The 22,159-nt window shown below is 43.7% G+C and overlaps 1 protein-coding gene across 1 annotated transcript in view; it reads left to right on the forward strand.

Annotated features, from left to right (window-relative positions):
- Window positions 1–3,797: 3,797 nt before the first annotated feature.
- Window positions 3,798–22,159, forward strand: part of sdk2b (sidekick cell adhesion molecule 2b) — an 87,537-nt gene continuing 69,175 nt past the window's right edge. Inside the window, exons 1-3 of the mRNA XM_061094568.1 lie at window positions 3,798–3,877; window positions 18,294–18,400; window positions 21,779–21,926. Coding sequence (XP_060950551.1) covers window positions 3,798–3,877; window positions 18,294–18,400; window positions 21,779–21,926 — 335 coding nt within the window. The remainder of the gene's footprint in view (window positions 3,878–18,293; window positions 18,401–21,778; window positions 21,927–22,159) is intronic.

Consider the following 22,159-nt stretch of genomic DNA (forward strand, 5'->3'; position numbering starts at 1 on the left):
AATTTTTCCAGGGAAACTTTGTTCAGATTCCTTATATTTGGTGAAATCCTCCCAACAAACAAAATAACAGGTGTGAAAACATAACCTCCTTCCTCTGTGAATAAAATAAAGTTTCAGAATCTCATTTTACAATAAACCCGTTGTGTCATGTGTCATATATGTGCAAAGACTAAACATATTTCAACCAACTTTATAGAAATCTGTCAAAGGAAAATGCAAATGAAGGAATAACTCTTCAGCACGTAGCTCCATACTCCATCTGAACTTTTTTTATCAGTTTTATTATTTCCGCAGGACCCTTACATTCTGACTGTATGATTAAGCAGTTGAATAAAAGCCCAACCCCTACAATTATATTAACTAGATCAGGTTTTTTATTGGGATCCTCACCAAGTGGAATGGTTCTGAGGTTTTTTTCGAGGGGAAACTTCCGTATATTTGGTGAAATCCTCCCAACAAACAAACAATCAGGTGTGAAAACATAACCTCCTTCCTCTGTGAATGAAATAAAGTTTCAGAATCTCATTTTACAATAAACCCGTTGTGTTATGTGTCATGTACGTGCAAAGAATACATTTATTTTCAACCAACTCTAAAGAAATCTGTCAAAGGAAAATGCAAATGTCTGAATAACTCCTCAGCACGTAGCTCCATACTCCATCTGAACTTTTTTTATCAGTTTTATCATTTCAGCAGCCCCCTTGTTTTCTGACTGTATGATTAATTGATTAACGATGGTTTAACTGACACACGGGTCGTCGGTGAAATTAATTAGAAGCCTCAGCCCTGGAGTCAGCACATGTGCCGACGGTGTTTGTTTCCCGGAGCGTTCGCTGATTCCACGGCCAGATTCCACTGATGAGCTCTCATGGAGTTCCTAATGAGCGGCACTGCTGCAGATACTCATCAGTGATCAATGTTGGCTTTGGCCTCACACCTTCCTGCGGGTGAACCAGCGCCTGTGTGGGGGGGAGACCATATGCACGCTTGCATTTTTTTAAATTTGGCACATCCCCTCTTCCCCTCCCATCGCCGCCTGTCTCGTTCCTCTTCTCCTTCCCACCTCATTCTCTTTTATCTCCCCATCGCAGATAAAAGCCGAGCGCCCATCGCCAGGGAACAATTAGTCTCGGCCATCTCCAATCACTATTGAACATCTCAATCTCACTCCATTTTGCAGCCTATCTATTTCCAGGCGACGCATTAACCCACATTGCTTTGGGAGGCGTCCAGGAACTCCAACTCTTTAAGGCAGCTCAGTATCTATTTTACATTTTATCTCCCGTTTGCATCTGTTAAGCTGCGTATCCGCCACGCCGCTCTCTCTCATATATCACTTCCTCCCGTTCTCCTCTTGTTTCACTCTTCACTTCAGTGTGAATTTCTGTTCAGCCGTGTCTGTTTCTTTTTGCTTTTTATGCTTTGGAATAAATTCTAGAAAATGGCCTGAAAAATTGTGTTCAGACATTTTGCCTTTTATGAAGAAAACAGCCGGAGATTTTCTGGGTCAGACACATTCATGACCACAGAGTCATTTACCAAATTTTCCAGCCAAGTGTTGATGTCTGGGTAGAAGATGAAGAAGGCAGGATATGATATATGAATTAAGACTGTTTCTCTTCTGGACTTTGTTACTTGTTTTGAGAGTTTTGGTATCGGTCCTTTTCACCAAAATCTTATAAATCTCATTATCTTTGCAAGAAAACATCTTTGCCAGCATCTTCTCAGTCGTACTGCTCCTTGTTTTCACCCTAAGATATTTGTATTTTTCTATTTTTGCATCTGTCACGTGTTGGAAATCGCATCAATACGCCCACTTGTGAATTCACACGTGCATTTTCCTGCTGTATTCTCACTCTGACATTTCCCGGACATTCCACTCGGGGGCTGGCAGGGAAAAGGTCCAGAAAATGTCCGGAGCAACTGACTCGGACATTTGCATTCTCAAAAACAGTCCCTCTGGAAAGATTTGGTCAAATGTCCGGCCTCTTGTGTGTGTCTGAACGCAGCTTTCATGTCAGACCGGCTGAGTTCACACAGAACAGTGAGGAGTCACAAGGAGCACGAGTTTGAACTTGAAGACACGAGTTCGTTATGTGAGTAGAATCTGACGGATCAATACTTCGTTGGTGCTGTGGCGCTTCGCTGAGTCTCCTCTGTCTTTTTATATTTGGTTATGAATATGTATCCGTGCGCCCCGACCGGCCTTCAGGCTGGCGCCGGGCTCAGGTTAACAAAAGTCAGAAGTCAGCCAAGTTCATAAATATGCATGACGGAGGTGCTGGAACTTATGAATATTTATTCTCGACTTGTTGAGATGTGTCATTCACTTTTGAACTGTGAGCAACTGTGTTTGCAAACTGTGAATGTCTTTGTCTCTCAAAAAACTTTCATCGTATTTGTCACCTTGGAATTATTTTTTATGAAAGCAAAAATACTTTTTCTTACAATTTTTTTAAATTAGTTCCTGGGTAGAACTTTGAGTTTAAGAAAGTAATGTGGAAGAATCAGTACTTTGTAGACCTGGACTCCAATTCTCCATTATACTTAATTCCTTTATATTCCATTATACTTAATACATTATACCTTCTATCCTTAAATATCATATTTGCTCTCTTTCTCTCCGATCTACTCTCATCCCCCTTTCCCCTCTCACCCTCATCCTCTCTGTCTACCTCCGGTGGATTGGTTGAGCCGAAAGGGAAGAACTAAATATCAGCACTATAGATCATTTTGACAGTTTAATTTCAATGCCTGATTATCAGTCAATTTGATAATTATATTGTCCAACCATCCAATTAATGTGTTCTATATTTACAATGATCATCAAGTAAGCTCTCCCTCTTTGCATCATTCATCAAGGCTGAGATATTGGAAGCGTGAGGGACCTTGACAGTTTGGCGTTCCCGGCGCCTTGATTGAGACGTAAAGCTCAGATCGGGTCCGGTGGCACGTTCGCCGTGTGGAGACCATGTCCCTGCTTCTCAATCCGTTACTTCACACTCTGCGGAGCGTGTTCCAGAAACACTAAGGGAGCGAGAGACGTGGAGGAGAACGAATGATGAAAGGATTTCATGCCTTCCTCCTCTTCCTCCTCCTCCTCTTCTTCACGGCTCCCCTGTCTCCTCTGTCTGTCTGGGAGACGAGTGCCACGCTGAGCCTGTGAGTTGCTGACACATAAACACACAGAGCTTCCTCTTCCTCTTCCTCTTCCTCTTCCTCTTCCTCTTCCTCCGTCAGCCAGACACTCCCTGACTCTCCCAGACGAGATCACCCGGCACTCGTGAGGTTCTGTAGCTCCTACCCGGACCCGTTCAGATGGGGGTTCTCCATCTGGAGTGTGGCTGCTTGGTTTACACGCCGGCGGTAAACAAACACACCGGCGTTTTCTTTGTCTCAGATACGATCGGCTGCATCTGACCAATCTGCTCCGCTGGTACCAGATAGATGAAACCATTAACCGGGGTCGCCTCCCGTCACAAAGTTCAACGTTTGCTCATTAAAGTTTGAAGTCAATTTCCCTTTTTCCTCTTTTATCCCTAAAGCTCACACTTGATTTCCCCTCCGTCATTCTTTTTGTCTGTTATTTCATTTGCTCTTCTTCTTGCCTGCGGGTTCACGGATGTGTGTGGGCTTTAGGAGTAGGTGTGCTTTTGAGGTATTTGAAAAAAACTGCACAAATCCTCAATTTGAAACCCTGTTGTTTGCTCTCCACAGATGACGTGCCTCCCTACTTCAAGACGGAGCCGGTGCGGAGTCAGCTGCATCTGGAACGCAACAGGCTGGTGCTGACCTGCATGGCCGAGGGCAGCTGGCCACTGGAGTTCAAATGGATCCACAACAGCACCGAGTTAACTCGCTTCTCGCTGGAGTACAGGTGAATTCAGGCTGAATAACTCCAGGGATGTGATGTGTTTCTGAATGAAAGACGGATCGATAACTCAACCTTAAGTACAGAGTGTGTTTGCAGAGGCCGAACAGTCCAACACATGAGTGACGGGTTCTTATGAAAGAGAAAATATGGTGGTGGGATATCCAAGAGGATTGATTTGTCATAAAATATTGAAAAATATTGAAAAACCACATCTGTGCTTTTTTAAAAAAAATAAATTAAGGAATATCTGGAGAAATGCTATTTGTTGAAGCGTCAACAAAGATTAAATCGGCACCAAATCTGCAAAAGCACCAAAAACTGATTTTCCAACCAATGTGTAATTAGATAAAGTGATAATATTTTAAATGTAAAAGCTCAAAGGTCAGTTTCACCGTGATTCAGGGACAGGACGAGCATTTTCAAACATATTTCCTTGCATCATATTGGATGATGATGTGTTTTGAACCTTTACCAGTTATGTAGCTCCTGCTCTCAGTAGTATTTTATCCGTGTATTTTATTTAACACCACAGCAGCTTATGAAATAAAGAAAAGGCTCCAGCTGTTTTGCTCTCCCTCTGCTTCCACCTTTCCCCCGGTGGCTCTGTGACCTCCATCTTTCTCTCCTGGGAGGCAGCGAACAGGCGAAAGGCGTGAATGCGGGTTCGAGCAGGAGATAAACCGTCTTTAATGGTAACTGGGAGATTCTAATCAAGTGGCAAACATTGCCGTTATCTCGGGGAGCAGCGGAGTCTGCAGCGAGTGTTTCTGTGCGTGTGCGTGTGTAGACAGAGGTGTAAATGAAGCTCTGCAGGATCGAGAGAAAGTTCCTCGACGCAGACTTTGCTGAACTGTTGTGTTCATGTGTGAGGAAGAGTGTGTGTCTGTGTGTGTGTGTGTGTCTGAAAACAACAGAGGATCATCGTACGAGTAATATCGGCCTCGCTGATGGAGCGCAGCCTTTCTTCTGACAATCTCTGGAGGCAGATAAGATCAGAGCCGAGTGAGGAAGGGCAGGAGTGACACACAGATGCTGGAACAATTGATCAGAACGGACTGTACTTGAGAATAACACAGTGTGTGTGTGTGTTGTAGCCCCGGGGCTCCTTTGACTTTATTACAGGGTGAGTGATAGAACGGGTGATTAAACAAGTAGTCAGGCACCAGGCTACCTAGTGTTCTCTCCGTGTCTCTGTGTGTGTCTGTGCAGGATAGTTTCCTTCAAATTATTAAAGTGACAAGGATTCCCACGGTGCACAACACACACTCTGTGTATAATACAACACATTTATTAAGACAGTATTGATCCTGCAGCAGATTTATTCAACAACTGTCTTTTATGAGCAACTTTACCTGAAAAACACTGAAATTTGACTATTGTTCCACTATTTTGATTCTTGTTGTATAAAGTCAGTGCAGCGCATGTGTTTGGCTTTGGGTGTTGACAGATTAGCTTGTCTCAACCCATGCATGGTGCAACATATGGATTTTATAATCCTGAGTCAGTGCTCCGTCAATAACCGAGTGTCAACCCAGCGTGACCTCAGCCAGATTGAGACGGTAGTTTTCTTATAGAACTATTTTCACATTGGCTTTTCTTACTGTATACGTTAACTATGTCGCTTTTAAAATAAAGTTTATGGATGTAGAGTAGCTGATGGAATGAAGTGAAGTCAGGGAATCCTCAGTCGTGAAACTCCTCCTGCAAACAGAGACACAAACACCAACAAGGACGATAACAGTTCCCCTAAAATCCCAATTTACATCAGATCAGACTTTCCTGTGTGTGTCTGTGTGTGTCTGTGTGTGTCTGTGTGTGTTGTTTGTGTGAGTGCACGGTCTCCCTCACTCTTGCACTCGGCCTTTCTCGGTGCCAGCAGAGATTTGCGCAGAGCGGACCCTCATATTAATGAGGTTACGGTAGAGGTCCCCAGTGCTGAGCGCTGTTTTAAATATTGACACCGTGCGACTTGACCTCGTGTCCTCTGGCAACCGATCAATACTTCAAGGTACGAGCGTGAGCAGGCATCTCTCTCTCTCTCTCTCTCTCTCTCTCTCTCTCTCTCTCTCTCTCTCTCTCTCTCTCTCTCTCTCTCTCTCTCTCTCTCTCTCTCTCTCTCGGTGACGGGCTGTGGGTTCTGCCACTCTAGGGAGAGAACCGGCTCAGCATTGACTGCTGTCAGATTAAAGCAACATCACCTCGGTACCATCCGGGTGCCGAGCGGCCTCACACACACACACACACACACACACACACACACACACACACACACACACACACACACACACACACACGCACGCCTTCACACCGTTCGACCCCGGCCTCCTGCTCTCTCTTTGTTGACAAATATCTGCAAATTAAAAGTCAACTTCATTAAGATGGAAGATTGCATCTGACACAATTGAGGATTGTTGAGCCCCTCGGCCGCGGCATTATCCTGCCGACAATGTGGAGATGGGCGGAGCTATAAATACACAACGCAGCACCGCAGCGTCCAATCACATGACAAGAAAGAGAAACTCAGGGGCAATCACATGGCACGCTCCCAGACTTTACGCTGCCGCACATTAGCCGAGTTAATTATTAATCAAACCTCGAGAGTTATTTTTGTTTGTCAACTTCTCGGCCGGGGGAAGCTGGAGTGCAGCCGTGTTTCTTTTCTTCTTTCCTGTGGGGGATAAACTTTTTCCCCAAAAGTCCAATAAAAATTAAAAACACGCCAAAGTGGACCCGACCTAATCAGCAGTCACTCAACGGACAGAATGAAACGGCGTCATGCACTCCACGTGACAGCGCCGGCGTCACGCGTTCATTCTGATTGACTTATCATCTCCGTCCCTGGTTGTTGTCAAATTATTTTGAGAAGTGAAAATTAGTTTTCCCTCTACGGTGCAATCAGAACGAAAAGAAGAGCTTCTCGTAGGTCGTCTCTGCGTCTGACAATCAGGACGGGAAAAAGAAAAAAGAGAAAATGAGATATACATTTTGACAGGTGGCATAATAGAGTGTCACAGGGCTCCACTCCAGTGACGACTGCTCTCTCCGTGAGGTGTGACAGTCGAGCAGAAAAACATGCAATCGACAGGTGCGTGTTTCTTCTTCACACTCTGCTCTTTGTTCATCTTGTCGGGTTTAATTCGGTCGTACGTGAAGTGCCGCTGAGCAGCCGTGTAGCTTCTTTTTTTTCCAACAGATATAATTTCATGGTGGCTCCGAACAAATTAACACGAGTTCAGTACGATATTACTGCGAGTCCGGAGGGAGGAGAAGGGAAGGGAGGCGTTCTAACGAGATGGAGACGAAGGAGGAACACGGGAGAGTAGCTGGTAGATGTGTGTCTCTGTGTGTGTGTGTGTGTGTGTGTGTGTGTGTGTGTGTGTGTGTGTCTGAACTATTCTGGTGCTCTGTTAATTGCTTCCAACTATTGCCACTTAATCTCGGCAAGAATAGAAACAACATGACGTCAAAAACAAAAACTTTATTGTCAGTCAGCCGTAATGAACACTAATCTGTCATGAACAATCCTAAACGATAAAACTAGGAGGAGCCACGTGTTTCCCATTAAATACTGTGACGGCTGTAATCTCTCATACGTTCCTCCGGGCATTATTGCTTATAATCAGTAAAGTTTTTACCGTCCACAGATCTCATAATTTCAGCTGCAGTGATGTGCGTTACCTCAATGAAGTAAGATAGATAGATAGATAGATAGATAGATAGATAGATAGACAGACAGACAGACAGACAGATAGATAGATAGATAGATAGATAGATAGATAGATAGATAGATAGATAGATAGATAGATAGATAGATAGATAGATAGATAGATAGATAGATAGATAGATAGATAGATAGATAGATAGATAGATAGATAGATAGATAGATAGATAGATAGATAGATAGATAGATAGATAGATAGATAGATAGATAGATAGATAGATAGATAGATAGATAGATAGATAGATAGATAGATAGATAGATAGATAGATAGATAGATAGATAGATAGATAGATAGATAGATAGATAGATAGATAGATAGATAGATAGATAGATAGATAGATAGATAGATAGATTACTTTATTCATCCCCGAAGGGAAATTAAGTCGTCATAGCAGCCGGTATATTTGAATACAATACAATACAATACAATAGAATAAAATAAAAGATATTGAGGTAGAAAGAATAAAAAAACAGAAACACAAGATAAATAGGTAGATAAGGTGCAGTGGCAAGATGATGGTAATAGTACTGATGATATGATGGTAATGTTATTTTTAGACAGTATATAAAAACAGTACAGTATATATAGTATATAATATAACATAATATATATTTATATATGATAGTAATTATACCAATATAATAGCAGTATATAGTAATAATGGCAGCAACAGTATATATAATAATAATAGTAAATATAATAATAATAATAATAATAATAATAATAACATGTACACATGTATAAATATGTGTATATAGACTTATATATACAAAGAATATACAAAGAGTATGATATAATATGATATGATATATAGTAGAGGTATAAGGAAGTTGTCCTGAGTGTGTGTGTGTTGGGATATCAACAAGGTCAAGTTGAATGCATGGAAGATAAATGGGAAGAGGAATTAAGAATTGCATAAGAACTTTAAATTCAAATTCTGTTCACCTACTTTAATCCAGATTTCCCATGTTCAATCCTCCCTGTAGATTCCCGTTGGCTTCATCCTGTTCAACCTCACAGATCCACACATTGCTCTTCCTGCCGCTGCTGCTGCTCACTTCCTCTCACACATTCTTTCACCACCTTGAGTTAAACCCAGACATTATATTCTGTTTGTGACACCGCTCGTCTAATTAATCTATACCGCATCTAATTTCTACTGTTCAAGGCCCCGAGATGAGGCTGTGAATAAAAGTATTCAATTAAAAACATAAACCACCTAGAGTCCTTTTACTGGATGAAATGAGTGTGTCCTTGATAAACCCACCAGGTTATATATTCATGCTCCATAACGTGCTAGGAAAAAAAGAAGAGATTTGTACGATTTAAAACCATGAGATAACAGAGTTTATGATCTGCAGGAATCAGAGGATGAGCTGATTATTAGTTGCTCGCCATGTGGTCACCGCATTAGCTCTAAAGAGATTAGCAATATTCGAAGGAGTAGCGCTGACATACGATTACAGGCGGACAACTCTCTTGCACTCGTGTCTATCGGATCTCTCTCTCTCGCTCTCTCTCCCTCTCTCTCTCCCTCCCTCTCTCGCTCTCGCTCTCTCGCTAGCTCTCACCGTCTCTTTCTCCGGATGACCTTAATGGATTCCTATCTGTAACTAAAAATGTCCATTCTCTATCTTTCTGGCATTCTCCTCCGCCGCAGCCCCCAGATACAATAGATTTTTTTTAACCTTCTCTCAACTCCCCTCCCTCCCTCCCCCCTACACTCTGCCATCGTTCACTTCTTGTTTTCTACGGTGGAGTGGAGTGAGTGAGTGAGTGAGTCAGAAAGCGCAAGCGAGAGAGGAAGAGACGGTTTATTATGCACATGTGTGTGTTCACGTGTTTGCACGGATGAGTCTCTTTGTGCGACTGCTTTTTCCGACGGCCGATCCACAAACGTGAGAAACTTCTGTTGAGGCACAAGGTCGTTCGACTGCATTCAAACACTTTCCCTCCAACACCATTAATCCTTGAAGATGTCACATTTAAAAGGGCACATTACGTTTTCCTTGCACTATGATGCTCGTGACTTTTTGTTTTACCGATTTGTCTCCAGTCGCGACACGATAGCACCGTTGCTGCTCGGGTTCCCAAACGTTTAGCGCTGACCTACATTCTGCAGGGTTCTTTGCAGGAGTGTTAGCGTCGGCAGGATTCTCTCCCAGATTCACACAGACCCGGCACAGAGCTGCTGGGGTTGCGTCATGCAGTGAATTCAATGCATCACCTGGGTTGCAGGATGGAGGGAGAAGCGCTGTAGTGAATTCTTAAGTCTTCGCAAGGCATCTGATTAGTGATCATCTGGGAGGTAGAATTAGAGCACGGAATAGAGTTCAATGAAGTCATTCTCTCCCCAATCTGGCTGATCATCGGCCGATTCAATTAAGAAAACGCTCACACCACACAGTCGGGGCCGGGTTTCCAACATCAAACTGCTTTTGCTGCCTCTCGTTCTTTAAAAAAGATTCAGTTCAGAAGCCAAAACAATATCTGCGTCGCCCAGAGATTTATTATTTACTCCAGCAAACGAGAAAACTTTGTTAATTAACATTAAGATTGATATTGAATCAGTAAAAGATGTATTCTTACCTTTCTGATTCTTTAAACATAGTCGTGCAAAGCAAATAAAGCACAACACTAACATCATTTCTATTAGTGATAAACCAAATGTGTTAATCGGTGACAACAACACAACACAGTGTCCTTCCTGTCTTTTAGGAATTCAAACTAAAGAAGAAGGACAAATCCAAACAACACAAACTGGGTCTAAAAGTTTCAAGCTTTCAGAGGTTTGGGAAAGATGTTCTTCGTTAAACCTTGACAAATTTTTAACGTGAAGTTAGAGAAACAAAGTGCTTGTTTTCATAAAGTCCAACAGAAATCACATTTTGTCATGCGTCAAAAAATAATGCCACCATGAACTGCGAAGTTAAAAGGAATGAGAGGGGAGTGTCTATAGAGACAGTTTATAGATTTCTGCACAACGATGGCTGTTGGGTAAAAAAAATCTAAAAACAAACTTACTTTAGCTTTAACTTAGAATGCGTGAGCAGGCAGCGAGTAGATGTTCGATACCCAGCTGTGCAGTAAGTGCGAAAATGCTGTATCAACTACTCAGGGCTTTGTTAACCAATGCAGATGCACAGACTTTTGTTTTGCACGTATCGATACAACACACATCTGTGACTGTGTCTTCGGTCAACTTGTATAAAGCCATCGGAGACTCGTCACTTCTGCAAAGTCCGTGCAGCTCCGGGGGCCGATGTCTTCCTGCAGGAGTCGTAGCTGACAAAGTGCAGAGAGAACATCATAACAAAGCAGACGAATCAATACATATGAAACAGATTGACAACACACAGTCGGCAGCGGTTCGTGTAAATTGTCCTTCCGTCTGTTTTCATCCTCACAAAACCAATGTGGGGGCCGTCCCTGTTGGCCCGCGGACGAATTTCCCACTATTGATTTCCAGTAGCTAAAGCCCGAAGTCCCCATTACCTGTCATGTGTTGCACGTGTTGGGTATTAAGAGCGAGACCGAAACAGGATGGGAGTGAAGACGCCCGTCCTGCAGAACTCTGAGGACATCACAACGTGGGATTCAATACTCTTTCAAATGACGGCCCTGTCAAATTAAATAGCGCATTATTGATTCTTGCTTGAAAAATGAAGAGAGGCTTTCACAGACGTGGCCTTTAGTCCGGTGGAAGAACTGGAAACGTGTACGTTGGATTTATTCCTTTCCACCCCCCCCCGGGCGATGTGTTTGTCACTCTGTGGCGTTTCACTTGGCTCGTTGCTTTGCGTGATGGATAATTCCAAGTCGCGATAATACACGTCGTCCTATTACAGTAATTACACACATCAATCCATCACCATGCATAAAATAAAAAAAGAAAGAAGTAATTGAGCTGTCGGACGTAATCATTTGCCGCCGCTGTTGCTTTTGTTTATCCGGCGCCGGATGTATTACAAGTGTAGCCCGACGCCACGGGTGTGTACTCGTTAACAAAAGTAAAGGGACATCAAACCGTTAAAAGAGGGCGATGACCTTTTCACAAACAACAACACGGGGAACAGCAGCGTCAGTACAAGTGAGCCGTGACACGCCATCGCTAAGGAACCTTCAAACTACTGTCTTATAGATATCATCATCATCATCATCATCAATCAAATTTTATTTGTATAGCCCACATTCACAAATAACAATTCGTCTCATAGGGCTTTAACATGATGTCCTTAACCCTCAGCAAGAGTCAGGAAAAACTACTAAAAACCCTTTTAACAGGTAAAAATATGTAGAAACCTCAGAGAGACACATGTGAGGATCCGTCTCCCAGGACGGACAGAAGTGCAGTAGATGTCAAGTGTAGGAAAACATCATCGGGATTAAAGTTTTTTAGCAGCATCGATGTGGGTAAACATTTTTCAATACTATATATCAAGCAGTCCTGCTGCAATCATAGTCTCTGGTCAGCAGCCAGCAAGATCACGATCCAGCATCAGGATGGGATCCACTATAGTCCACAGTCATTGTCCACTGCCGCCAGTTAGGATCCGTCATCAGCCGCCGCCTCGGTCCTGGTCCACCACCATCCGATGCCAACGCGACAAAGGATCCTCCATTATCACTGCGATCAGCCGGCACGATACAGAATCCACCGAACTGGATCCACCATTGCGACCTCCGACGCGCGATCCACAATCCTAATCCATGGTGCGGCCACAGCCGTGGCCCTGCATCTGCGGGCGCTAAGGCACAGAAACTCCGGGAAAGGGGTCAAGTTAGTAACATGTACTGATCAGATAAGAATTACTTTGATATCAAGTCAGTGTTCATTGCAGTGTTAAAGCTCAAAGGTGAGCTCTTAGTCTTGAAACCTGTCACGGACTGGAAAGTGTGTTTGAGACAAGAGACAATTTACAATTGGCTGTATAATGTGACAATTCCAATATCCACAAAATTTGCAATTTTATAAATTGGAAAAATCATGTTAACACATTAACTGTGGTTATGCCTGCTACGCTGCTCTTCTAATTGACTTTATCATGAAATGTATGTTCAGCAAAAAAAGGAATAAAAAATAAAAAATAAATGAAAACTACTGTGGCGTGGGGAGGTGAGCTTTGAGATCAGGTTTAAAACTATTTTGGAAATGTGGAATATGGAAAAACCTTAAAATGAAAGTAAACCCATCTCGTGTTTCCGGTTTATGACGCTTTATAATGCTTCCTGATCTACGACCATGCAGAATTACGACGTGATTCCCGCTGTATAACAAGCAATTTGAGTAAGATGTTATTGGAGCCAACCTTGGCCACGTGCAGGTATGTGATGTTATTACAGAGACACTCACGATAAAGTGCACCGCTGCCGTCTTCAATCAAGGATTATAGTTTTGCCGATCATGCCCGTCCGCCCCTATCACCGTTCCCTCCCTCTCTTCTCCGTCCCTTCCATCATTTCCACTCCCTGTGCTTTGATCCCTCTCTCCGAACCCACTTCATACCCGGTCCGTCTTCCTTTCACGTCCCCCCGATCCATCTCCCTGCCACTCCTCCATCTAATCATTTCTCCTGAGTGGGGCTAATTAAAGGGGATCTGACGGAGTGCGCTGACCACAGGAACATCAATCAATCTCTGTCCAAACACGGGCGAGCCCCCCGCCGACTCCCCCCCCCCCCGGACCCGCTGACAACGTGCAGCTCGGCAAAGGTTAATTGTATTCATTATATAAGGGACAGAGCAAAAAAGGGAGACGGCGAGAGAGAGAGGAGAGTGTCCAAAGTCACCCTGAAGACTCCGGCTTGGGGTGAATTCTCCCCGGGCCTCAGACGGGTTCAACTTTAAGCACCGCCTCCACCCGGCGCCTCCGTCTCGCTTAGAGTCCGAGTCCTTCGCCACCCGGGCTCCCATGTGACCAGCAGTCCCACGCCGCGGCCACGCCCCTTCCCTCGCTTCATCACGTCCTCACCCAGTCTCCTTTTCCATCTCTGCATGACACACATACGTAATTGTATTAATTCACTTGATGGGAACATATGAAAGGAGTCACACATCGTTGATGGAGCCTCCTGATTAGTTGATTAAGTCTTAAACAGACTTTGGGCTAAAACTCATTAAGTCCTTTGGGGTCCGATTTGCTGCTAATGAGGTTTGATACGCCTCGGTTTTTGGTGTTATAGATATTAGCATTCATCCAACGCACCCGGCCGTTTGTTATTGTGGCAGCGTTAGTTATCTGCTTTCGAAGAAGAAACTTTAAAGACAAAATACAGGTCTTTAACCCTGATGTTGTTATCAGACTGAGTCCCTGTTTCGTTTTACTTTAATCCTGGAGCCTGATGTTATATTCAAACCCATCTTCTGAGTGGGATAGAGGTTTATTTTGCTCTGTTTTGCCTCAAACAGTCAGTTACAATCAACATATCCTGCCCGGTAATCAGAAGCAATTTCCTTTTCTCATTGAGTATCAGAAATACAGTCGCTCAAGAGCTTCCATCTCTGTTAATCAACTGCCCAAGACTGGACTCATACCAATTTGATTATTGATAGTAGATGATTCAAATCCGTATTCCTAACCTCACACATATATATATGTATATTTATATATATATCTCTGATTGGAGAGCGGGAGGATGCAGACGGAGGAAGCAAACATCAATCAAAAGCATCGGAGGGGCACTTCATACGAGGCAGTGCTTCCTTATTTATTCTGTAAATGCCAATTTAAAAATCACCTCTTCATTTCACATCTTCAGGCTTTTCCCATAACACTGACCGGTGCCGGGCGCGGCGGTGTAATTGTTTTTCCCATCAAAGCTTCATAATGATGTGAAAATGTTTTTGCCCAACATAAACGATCTGTGCGTTACGTGCATGTGGGATATTACAAACCGTTTATTAGCATTTTCATGTAAAAGAAGGAGGAAGTTACGTGATGTTGTGTGTAGAGAGAGAGACAAAGTCCACACCAGGAGGTTTTTAAACCATGTCTTGTTGTAATAATGAGGAGACCTTAGCACACGAGCTGCTGTCACACTCCTGTAGGGACCAGAAATCTCTTTGGTCGTTAGGGTTCAGGATTTATCTGGTGCCTCAGAGGTCTGGAGCCAGACAAGCAGCAAGGTCCAGATTGATGTCTCCTACTGATGTGAGTGGCAAAGCAAACCAGGGGGGGGGGGGGAATAATCTCACTTGTTGAAATGTGGCAAGAAAAAACCTAAACTGAGTCAAACAACAAATGGGAATGTTTTCCTGCAGAGCACGTGGGGTAAGTGAATGGTTTAATGATTATTAATGGGAATTGAGTGGTGACGCTGTTAGGGTTGCAAAAGGGGTGGAAAGTTTCCGGTAAATTTCCGGAAACTTTCCGGAAACTTTCCATGGGAAGTTAAGCAAAAAAAAAGTAGTTTTTTGAAGAAAGAAAAAAAATCTACGCAAATTAAACGCTGAGCAATAAAAACATAATTCAAAACTCTATTTTAAAGATGTATGGAATGCAGCACACGCTGCACGTTGAATTCCAACCCTCCACTGTGCATTCTTCCATCACATGCACAGATAACTCCCAGCATCCTTCACTCTACAGCAGGGCTATTGAGGCCTGCTGTAGTGTGCAGGACTAGTCAGGTAAGTTTCAATGATATTACTGGGGAAAACATATTAGCATGCTGATTGAGGATTGTTCATCTGTTCATCTAGACTATTTCCATTCATTTAGCCATCAATTGTAAAATATTTTCACAGACAATTCCAATTGTTTGGCTAACTATTTATATCTCTGGCATTGCATTAGTGTTTTTTTACAAACTTTTTTCTCATCTTATTCTACAGAACAATGCCACGTGCATTATCTCATGTGTGGAGACATTTCACCCCATCCAATGTAGAAGGAAAGGCTGTGTACATTTGCAAATACTGTGCAAAGACCTATGTTAAGAATGACACAACGATGCAGAAGCATATAGTCAAGTGCCCAAAGTTTCCTCAGGGCTCAAATCAGCCTATGACAAAACAAAATGTTTATATTTATGTCTGTATATGAAAAGGTAAAAACAGTTAGTATAAATTATCCACAAAATTTCCAGTTTATTCCCGTTAATTCCCGTTAATTCCCGTATATTCCCGTATATTCCCGTATATTCCCGTTAATTCCCGTTAATTCCCATGGAAAGTGTCCAACTTTGAATATTCCCGGAATTTTGCAACCCTAGACGCTGTATTATACCACCTTCAAAAACACCAAATCACAGAATATCCTTGTATTTGTATGCGTATTAAATATCAGATAACATGGTGTAGCATTACTCGGCACTTCCCTGAGGGCATGCAGATGACTGCCTCCCACTTAAAAGCAGGATTTCTGTTAACTTCATCAAAATCACGAGCACTTCAAAGGGACTCCTGCTTCTCTGTGGACAGGTTTGTTAAAATATTTAGCTTTTCGTATATTAGGGTTTCACTCTGTAAAATATGTGTTTGGTTAGCTAATTTTTACTCAGTCGTAGAAAATGTAATTTCCCCTTTTGCTTCTTCTCTCTTTAGCCTTTGGCGTTGTGCGGGAGTGTGTGTGTGTGTGTGTTTTTAAACCTGTTTTCATGCATTTGTAGTGAACTGCCGAGCTGTCAAGGGGAGCAGTGTTTTACACAGCATCACATACACTACTATCACTGCGTATTTCAGAGGGAACATTTGTTATGATGGCTCCCGTTATGTGGCTGCCGAGTTCTCAATTTGTTCTTCATTTTGTGCCTGATCTCGCAGCTCCTCTGAATCCTCCAATTGCTCTCCCTTTCATTCCTCTGCACACACACACACACACACACACACACACACACACACACAAAACCTCTTTAAACCAAAGGTCGTGTCACAAAAAAAACTTTTTCAAACAAGCTGCGGTTACTGTAGGAACCAGTTCATCCCGGCGCTGAAGGTTGCACTCAGTCATGGCCGCCTGGCAGAGCGCTAAACGCTCCTCGGCACATGGCGTGCTCGTGGCGTGACAGCGACGATGGCGAAGGCACAAACTGTTTCACCTCCCACAACAAGTATGTATTGTGACAAGGAAACGAGTCGTGCTAGTGGCTTGAATTAAACAACTCTCGGCGTGGGCTGATTCACAACTTGTGCGTGTTCCCGTCTAACGTGTCGTTAGAGGCCACGTGTGCAGCCGCTGTAATAACTGGGACTCACTGGATTGAATGACACAGAATCAACCTGGTGTCCTGGTGAAATGAGGTTGTGTTTTACAGTGGAGCCCTGGTGTATAGGAGACACTGAAGCACACACTCTAACAGACACTGAGGCCTAATCACAGCATCTATAGGAGTCTGCTTTGGGTTGAACAGACTGGTTGGTAATAGCCGTCGATCAGTGGAATCCACAAGCTGTTCGGTTCCTTCGAGGGAAACCAGTTTGTGTGATGTGTCGTTTTCAATGTCCTCTTAAAATCCTCCTCCTGTAGCAGCCGACTGTATCTTTGTGTGTCTGTGTGATGTCAACGCAACAAACGACACATACGGCAGAAAAAACACCTTTTGAAGGATCCTCCTCGAAGATGTTCCCAGTTTTACACTTTGAGAAAAAGGAGATTATACCCACATCTAAAAGAATTTCAATGTCAAAGTTTTAAGATTCAAGAATATGAGTGTAATAAAAGTACATGTGTGCACATTTAAACGACAGAGTAGGTTTCAGCTGGGTCACAACATAGTTTGTCAAGTCTATGTGTGATGCAGTTGTTTCTCAATGTTAACGAGACCAATGATAACCCTGCGTTTGATGGTTATTCATCTATTAGGCTCTTAGTGTTAGTGAGTCTGGGATTCCTTCAAACTCTGCCTAAATACATGTTTAATTATATATTCAAATCTCTTTAAAACAAGTATTATTTTTTAATGGAATTTCCTCAGTTGCAAGACAAGTTTTAATTATAGGGGTTAGTGGAGCATCAGCTAAATAAATGAGAGGCAACATTTGTACCATTCTCTCTTTCCACTTATCCCCGCTTGGCATCAGCTGTTGTCACCAGATGTGGCTGAAGACGCTCAATACATCAAGTGGGTCCTGACGCACAGCGGCCTCACAAACTATATGTAACGCTGCCTCCAAATGGCGGGGAGGCGGTACTGCCGTCCACAGCTGGCCACTGGAATCAAGGTCACGGGGAGAGGGTGAACTGCTGGAGACGGACGGCTTCGACCTTTGTTCCCAGGGGACTGTGTGTGTGTTTGTGTGTGTGTTTGCATAGAGGACATTTTAAACATGTTTGTTGTCTGTGTCTACATAAGTGTGTGTGTGTGTGTGTGTTTGTGTGTGAGAGTGTGTGTCTTGGGGGAGAGCTTCGCTGGAGTAGCTGAGTTAGCCTCTCGAGCATCATTATCAGTGGAATAAACAACAGCTAAGCTCCGACGTCCTCTGTGCCCTTGTTCCTCGATTAGATGCTCTTAAGTCTGTGCGTGTGCTCAGACGTCAAAGTGCACACACACACACACACACACACACACACACACACACACACACACACACACACACACACAATCGCACACACATCTGCAAGTGCTGCTCGCATCAGTGCCCCCTGTTCATTTCTACCTTTGTCTCAATCAGTTTGCCTGTTTGTTGTGATTGAACATGATTCTAATCTGTGTGTTACTTGTGTGTGTGTTGTGTGTGTGTGTGTGTGTTTGTTACAGGTACCTCATCCCCTCGCTGGACCGCTCGCACGCCGGCTTCTACCGCTGCATCGTCAGGAACCGGGTGGGAGCTCTGCTGCAGCGCCGCACAGAAGTACAGGTGGCCTGTAAGTATCCGTGTGTGTGTGTGTGTGTGTGTGTGTGTGTGTGTACGTGTGTGTGTGTGTGTGTGCAGAGTGCTCAGTATGCTCACACTCTGTTCGGTTGCCTTTGTATGAAGGACTGACGAGGGAGGGACAGATGTGCCGGGGTGAGAGTTCTACCTGCATCTCATCGGAGGTGTTATCACCGCGGACAGCTGTTCCACTCAGCATTCTCATTAGATTGATATTGTTGCCGCGGTTGTTTCTAAAACTTTGCTGGGCCCTCTCTCTCTCTCTCTCTCTCTCTCCCTCTCTCTCTCTTTCTCTCTCTCTTTTGTCAACAACATCTGTCGTGTTCGGGCCGGAGCTCGGTCGCGCCGCGTGTTCGGAAATATCTTCCAGTGCCGGTTTCAGGCCGTTTAGCTCCCCCCCCGTCTTGTTAACGAGCTATTACAGATGCGCCGCAGAGGTGTCTGGAGTGTTGTCACGACGATTCCCCCCCCCCCCCTCCAGCCATCCTACGCCCATTATCCTGCTCTCCCCGGGTGTGCCAGGTTCATCGGTTACCCCTCCTTGTTCCAGCGACATGTGAGTGGTTGTGACACGCGGGCTGTACCTGAGTGAACAATGCAGCCCAACCAGGCGTGAGGGAGGAAGTGATGGGAGGGAGACAGGGAGGATTCACACAGTCAGCCCCCCCCCACTGCTCCACTTCTTTAGTATTTGGGCAAACACACTGTCGTGGAGGCCAAACTTCTTGTTCTCTCTCCTCCGTGTCTCTCAGTTGCTTCCATCACACTTTTAGTCCAGGCAAAGTAGCCCATTTTGGAGTCAAAAATAGAAGTAATTGTAAAAGAATTTTTTTCAGCATAGATTATTTCTATGAGGTGTCCAGAACAACATACTAAAAGTCCTAAGAAATCCTAGTTGAGGAAATATGTTTAATTCTCATCAATGTGTGCATATAAGGCCCGGCAACAATACACCCCAAAAGGGCTATTTTTTTCCTTTACTCCTATCAAAATAAAACTTTACACAATGAAAGTAGCCATGAAACGTAACATTTTTTGTATTACAAGTTTCTTTGAAAATTAATTTGAATATGCAAATGAGCTATACACTAATCGACTATGCCCCAAATACACCCAAATAGGCTTAGTTTTTTCCTTTACTCCTACCACAATAAAACTTTACGTAGTAAAAGTATTTATGAAAAGTAACTTTTTTTGTATTACAAGTTTCTTTTGAAATGAATTTGACGAGCACATGAGCTGGGTGTATTTGGGGCATAGTCGATTAGTGTATAGCTCACTTGCATATTAAAATTAATTTTCAAAGAAACTTGTAATACAAAAAATGTTACGTTTCATGGTTACTTTCATTGTGTAAAGTTTCATTTTGATAGGAGTAAACGAAAAAAATAGTCCTTTTGGGGTGTATTGTTGCCGGGCCTTATTGGCACACATTGATGAGAATTAAACATATTTCCTCAACTAGGATTTCTTAGGACTTTTTTTATGTTGTTCTGGACACCTCATAGAAATGATCTATGCTGAAAAAAATTATTTTACAATTACTTCTATTTTTGGCTCCAAAATGGGTTACGTGGCCTGGACTATCTCCTCCGTGTCTCTGTTGCTTCCATCACACGTTCTGTTTTTGGTGCCGTTTGCCGTCTGGCCACCACTGGTTTCTCCATTAATTCCGTGGCTCCTTCCCCACTGTTAATCTGTCTCTCTGTTTTCCCGCCTCTTCCCATTTCCATACTCCTCTTCGTCATCGGTCGCTCGCGAAGGGATGGCGGACGCCGAGGAAGGAGAACTAAGGACACCTGCAGAAGAACAGGACGAGACAGACAGTTGGGGGGGGGGTGTGGTGGAAGATAGAAAGGGAAAGATGGGGAGTTCTCTTTCGGGAGAGCCGGCGCCATTGAGGCATCACAATTAGGTTTTGCGGAGGACACACCTCGGAGAAAGGGAAACATGCCGAGGCATTAGCGATTAGGGAAGGGGAGGAGGACATCACATCCCCCGAGACTGCAGATCAAAGTCGGGGGGGGGGGGGATTTGCACACCTCCCGGATTTTCATTTGAGCTAAGCACCACAGCCGCACCCGCAAAGCCAGATTACCTTTTTTTTTTATTCTCTTTGAAAGAGAGAGAGAGAGAGAGAGAGAGAGGATGAGGGAGAGAGAGAGAAGATTGCTATCGATGCACAAGCACTCCACCAACTCTCGCTCAAAGCCCCATACCTTGATCTCTACGTGTTACAAAGATATTATTTCTTAACTGCGTTCGAAACCTAATTGAGTGTTTGATGTGATGGTGAAATGATTTCAGCGATTTTTTCTCTTTGCTTCATTGTTTCCACTGAATAGAGTATCGCTCTCTCAAGGAGCTCAAAACACAATCTGAAGGCGTCTCAGCCGCCGCGGCTGCACTTTCCCCTTTTATTGCGACGGCGTTTTCGATAAAGAAACAAAAAATACCAACGTCTGCTCGTTACCGCCGTCTGAAAAAGATTCACAGTCAGCGTCGGCCGTGTTCGAGTGAATCTGAGAACTGCACGGTTGAGATCTGAAGCTGGAATCGACGTGAAGGGAAGCAAGAACTCAGATTTATTTTTACAAACAGGCAGAGAGAAGAGCAGCGTTTTTTCTCAGCTTTCACAATATAATGAAACAGACGAGGAATAAAAACCCTCTGTTACACATTGTATTGGGAGAAGATGGAACAGCAGCATCACTGGATTCAAGAGTCAAGATTTGTATTGTCAAATGAACAGAGATAACATGAAGTAGTCACTGTCAATGAAATGCTTGGGTCACACACTCTCTTTAAGCAATGCTCAGTAATTTCAACCCCAAAAAAATAAAATAGAAATAGAATAAAATAGAATAAAAAAGAATAAAATAGAATAACAATGAAATAGAATATCAAAAAATTTAAAATAGAAAATAAAATATATACATCTAAATAAATATCTTTACAGATGAATGTTCAATTTGTGCAGTAGTGCCAATATACTGGTCGTCCACTGTGGCGAGCGACGCACACATCTAGAGCGTGATCCAGAACGATTGCACACCAGAGGATCCAGAACATGAATATGAGTCAATCCTGTGTCCCGCCTGTGAATCATTACGTCTTAGTTCCCTCTTGCCTTTCTTGATGTACTGTGGAAACCATGGCAACAACACCGGGCTGTCCATCAAAGCGGCTCAATGTAAGATGGCAGACGAAGAAGCAGATGTGCGAAAGCTCGGCTGGCCACCTGAAGTCGACTCCTGACAGAACGACAGGAGCGTTGTGACTGTGGCTCTTCCTTTTGTCTTACTCTCTGGTTTTCTGTTCATGTTTGTGTGTGTTTGTGTGTTTGTCCTGTTTGTGTGTCTTCCTGCAGTCATGGGCAGCTTCGAGGAAGGTGAACGCGCCCAATCGGTGTCTCAGGGAGAGGGCGCCGTCGTCATGGCGCCACGCATCCGCAGCTTCCCCCAGCCACAGGTCACCTGGTTCCGAGACGGGAGGAAGATCCCACCCAGCAGCCGCATGTAAGTCCACATTCCTTACTTGTGTGTTTTGCCCTTTTTGGAGAATTTACTCCCGTTTGATTCTGGGAAACACTTGATGGTGCTTTGCTCTCTGAGGACATCGAACGCTTTGGTTGGAGAGCGTCTGATCCTACCTGGCGTGCGTCATTCATCTCGCCGCGTTTTGAGGTAAAGGAGTTTGGGGTTTTTTTCGTCTGAAGATCAAGGTTCCAAGACCAAAGCAGATCTGACAT

This window comes from Limanda limanda, chromosome 21, assembly GCF_963576545.1.
Source record: "Limanda limanda chromosome 21, fLimLim1.1, whole genome shotgun sequence".
NCBI lineage: Eukaryota > Metazoa > Chordata > Actinopteri > Pleuronectiformes > Pleuronectidae > Limanda > Limanda limanda.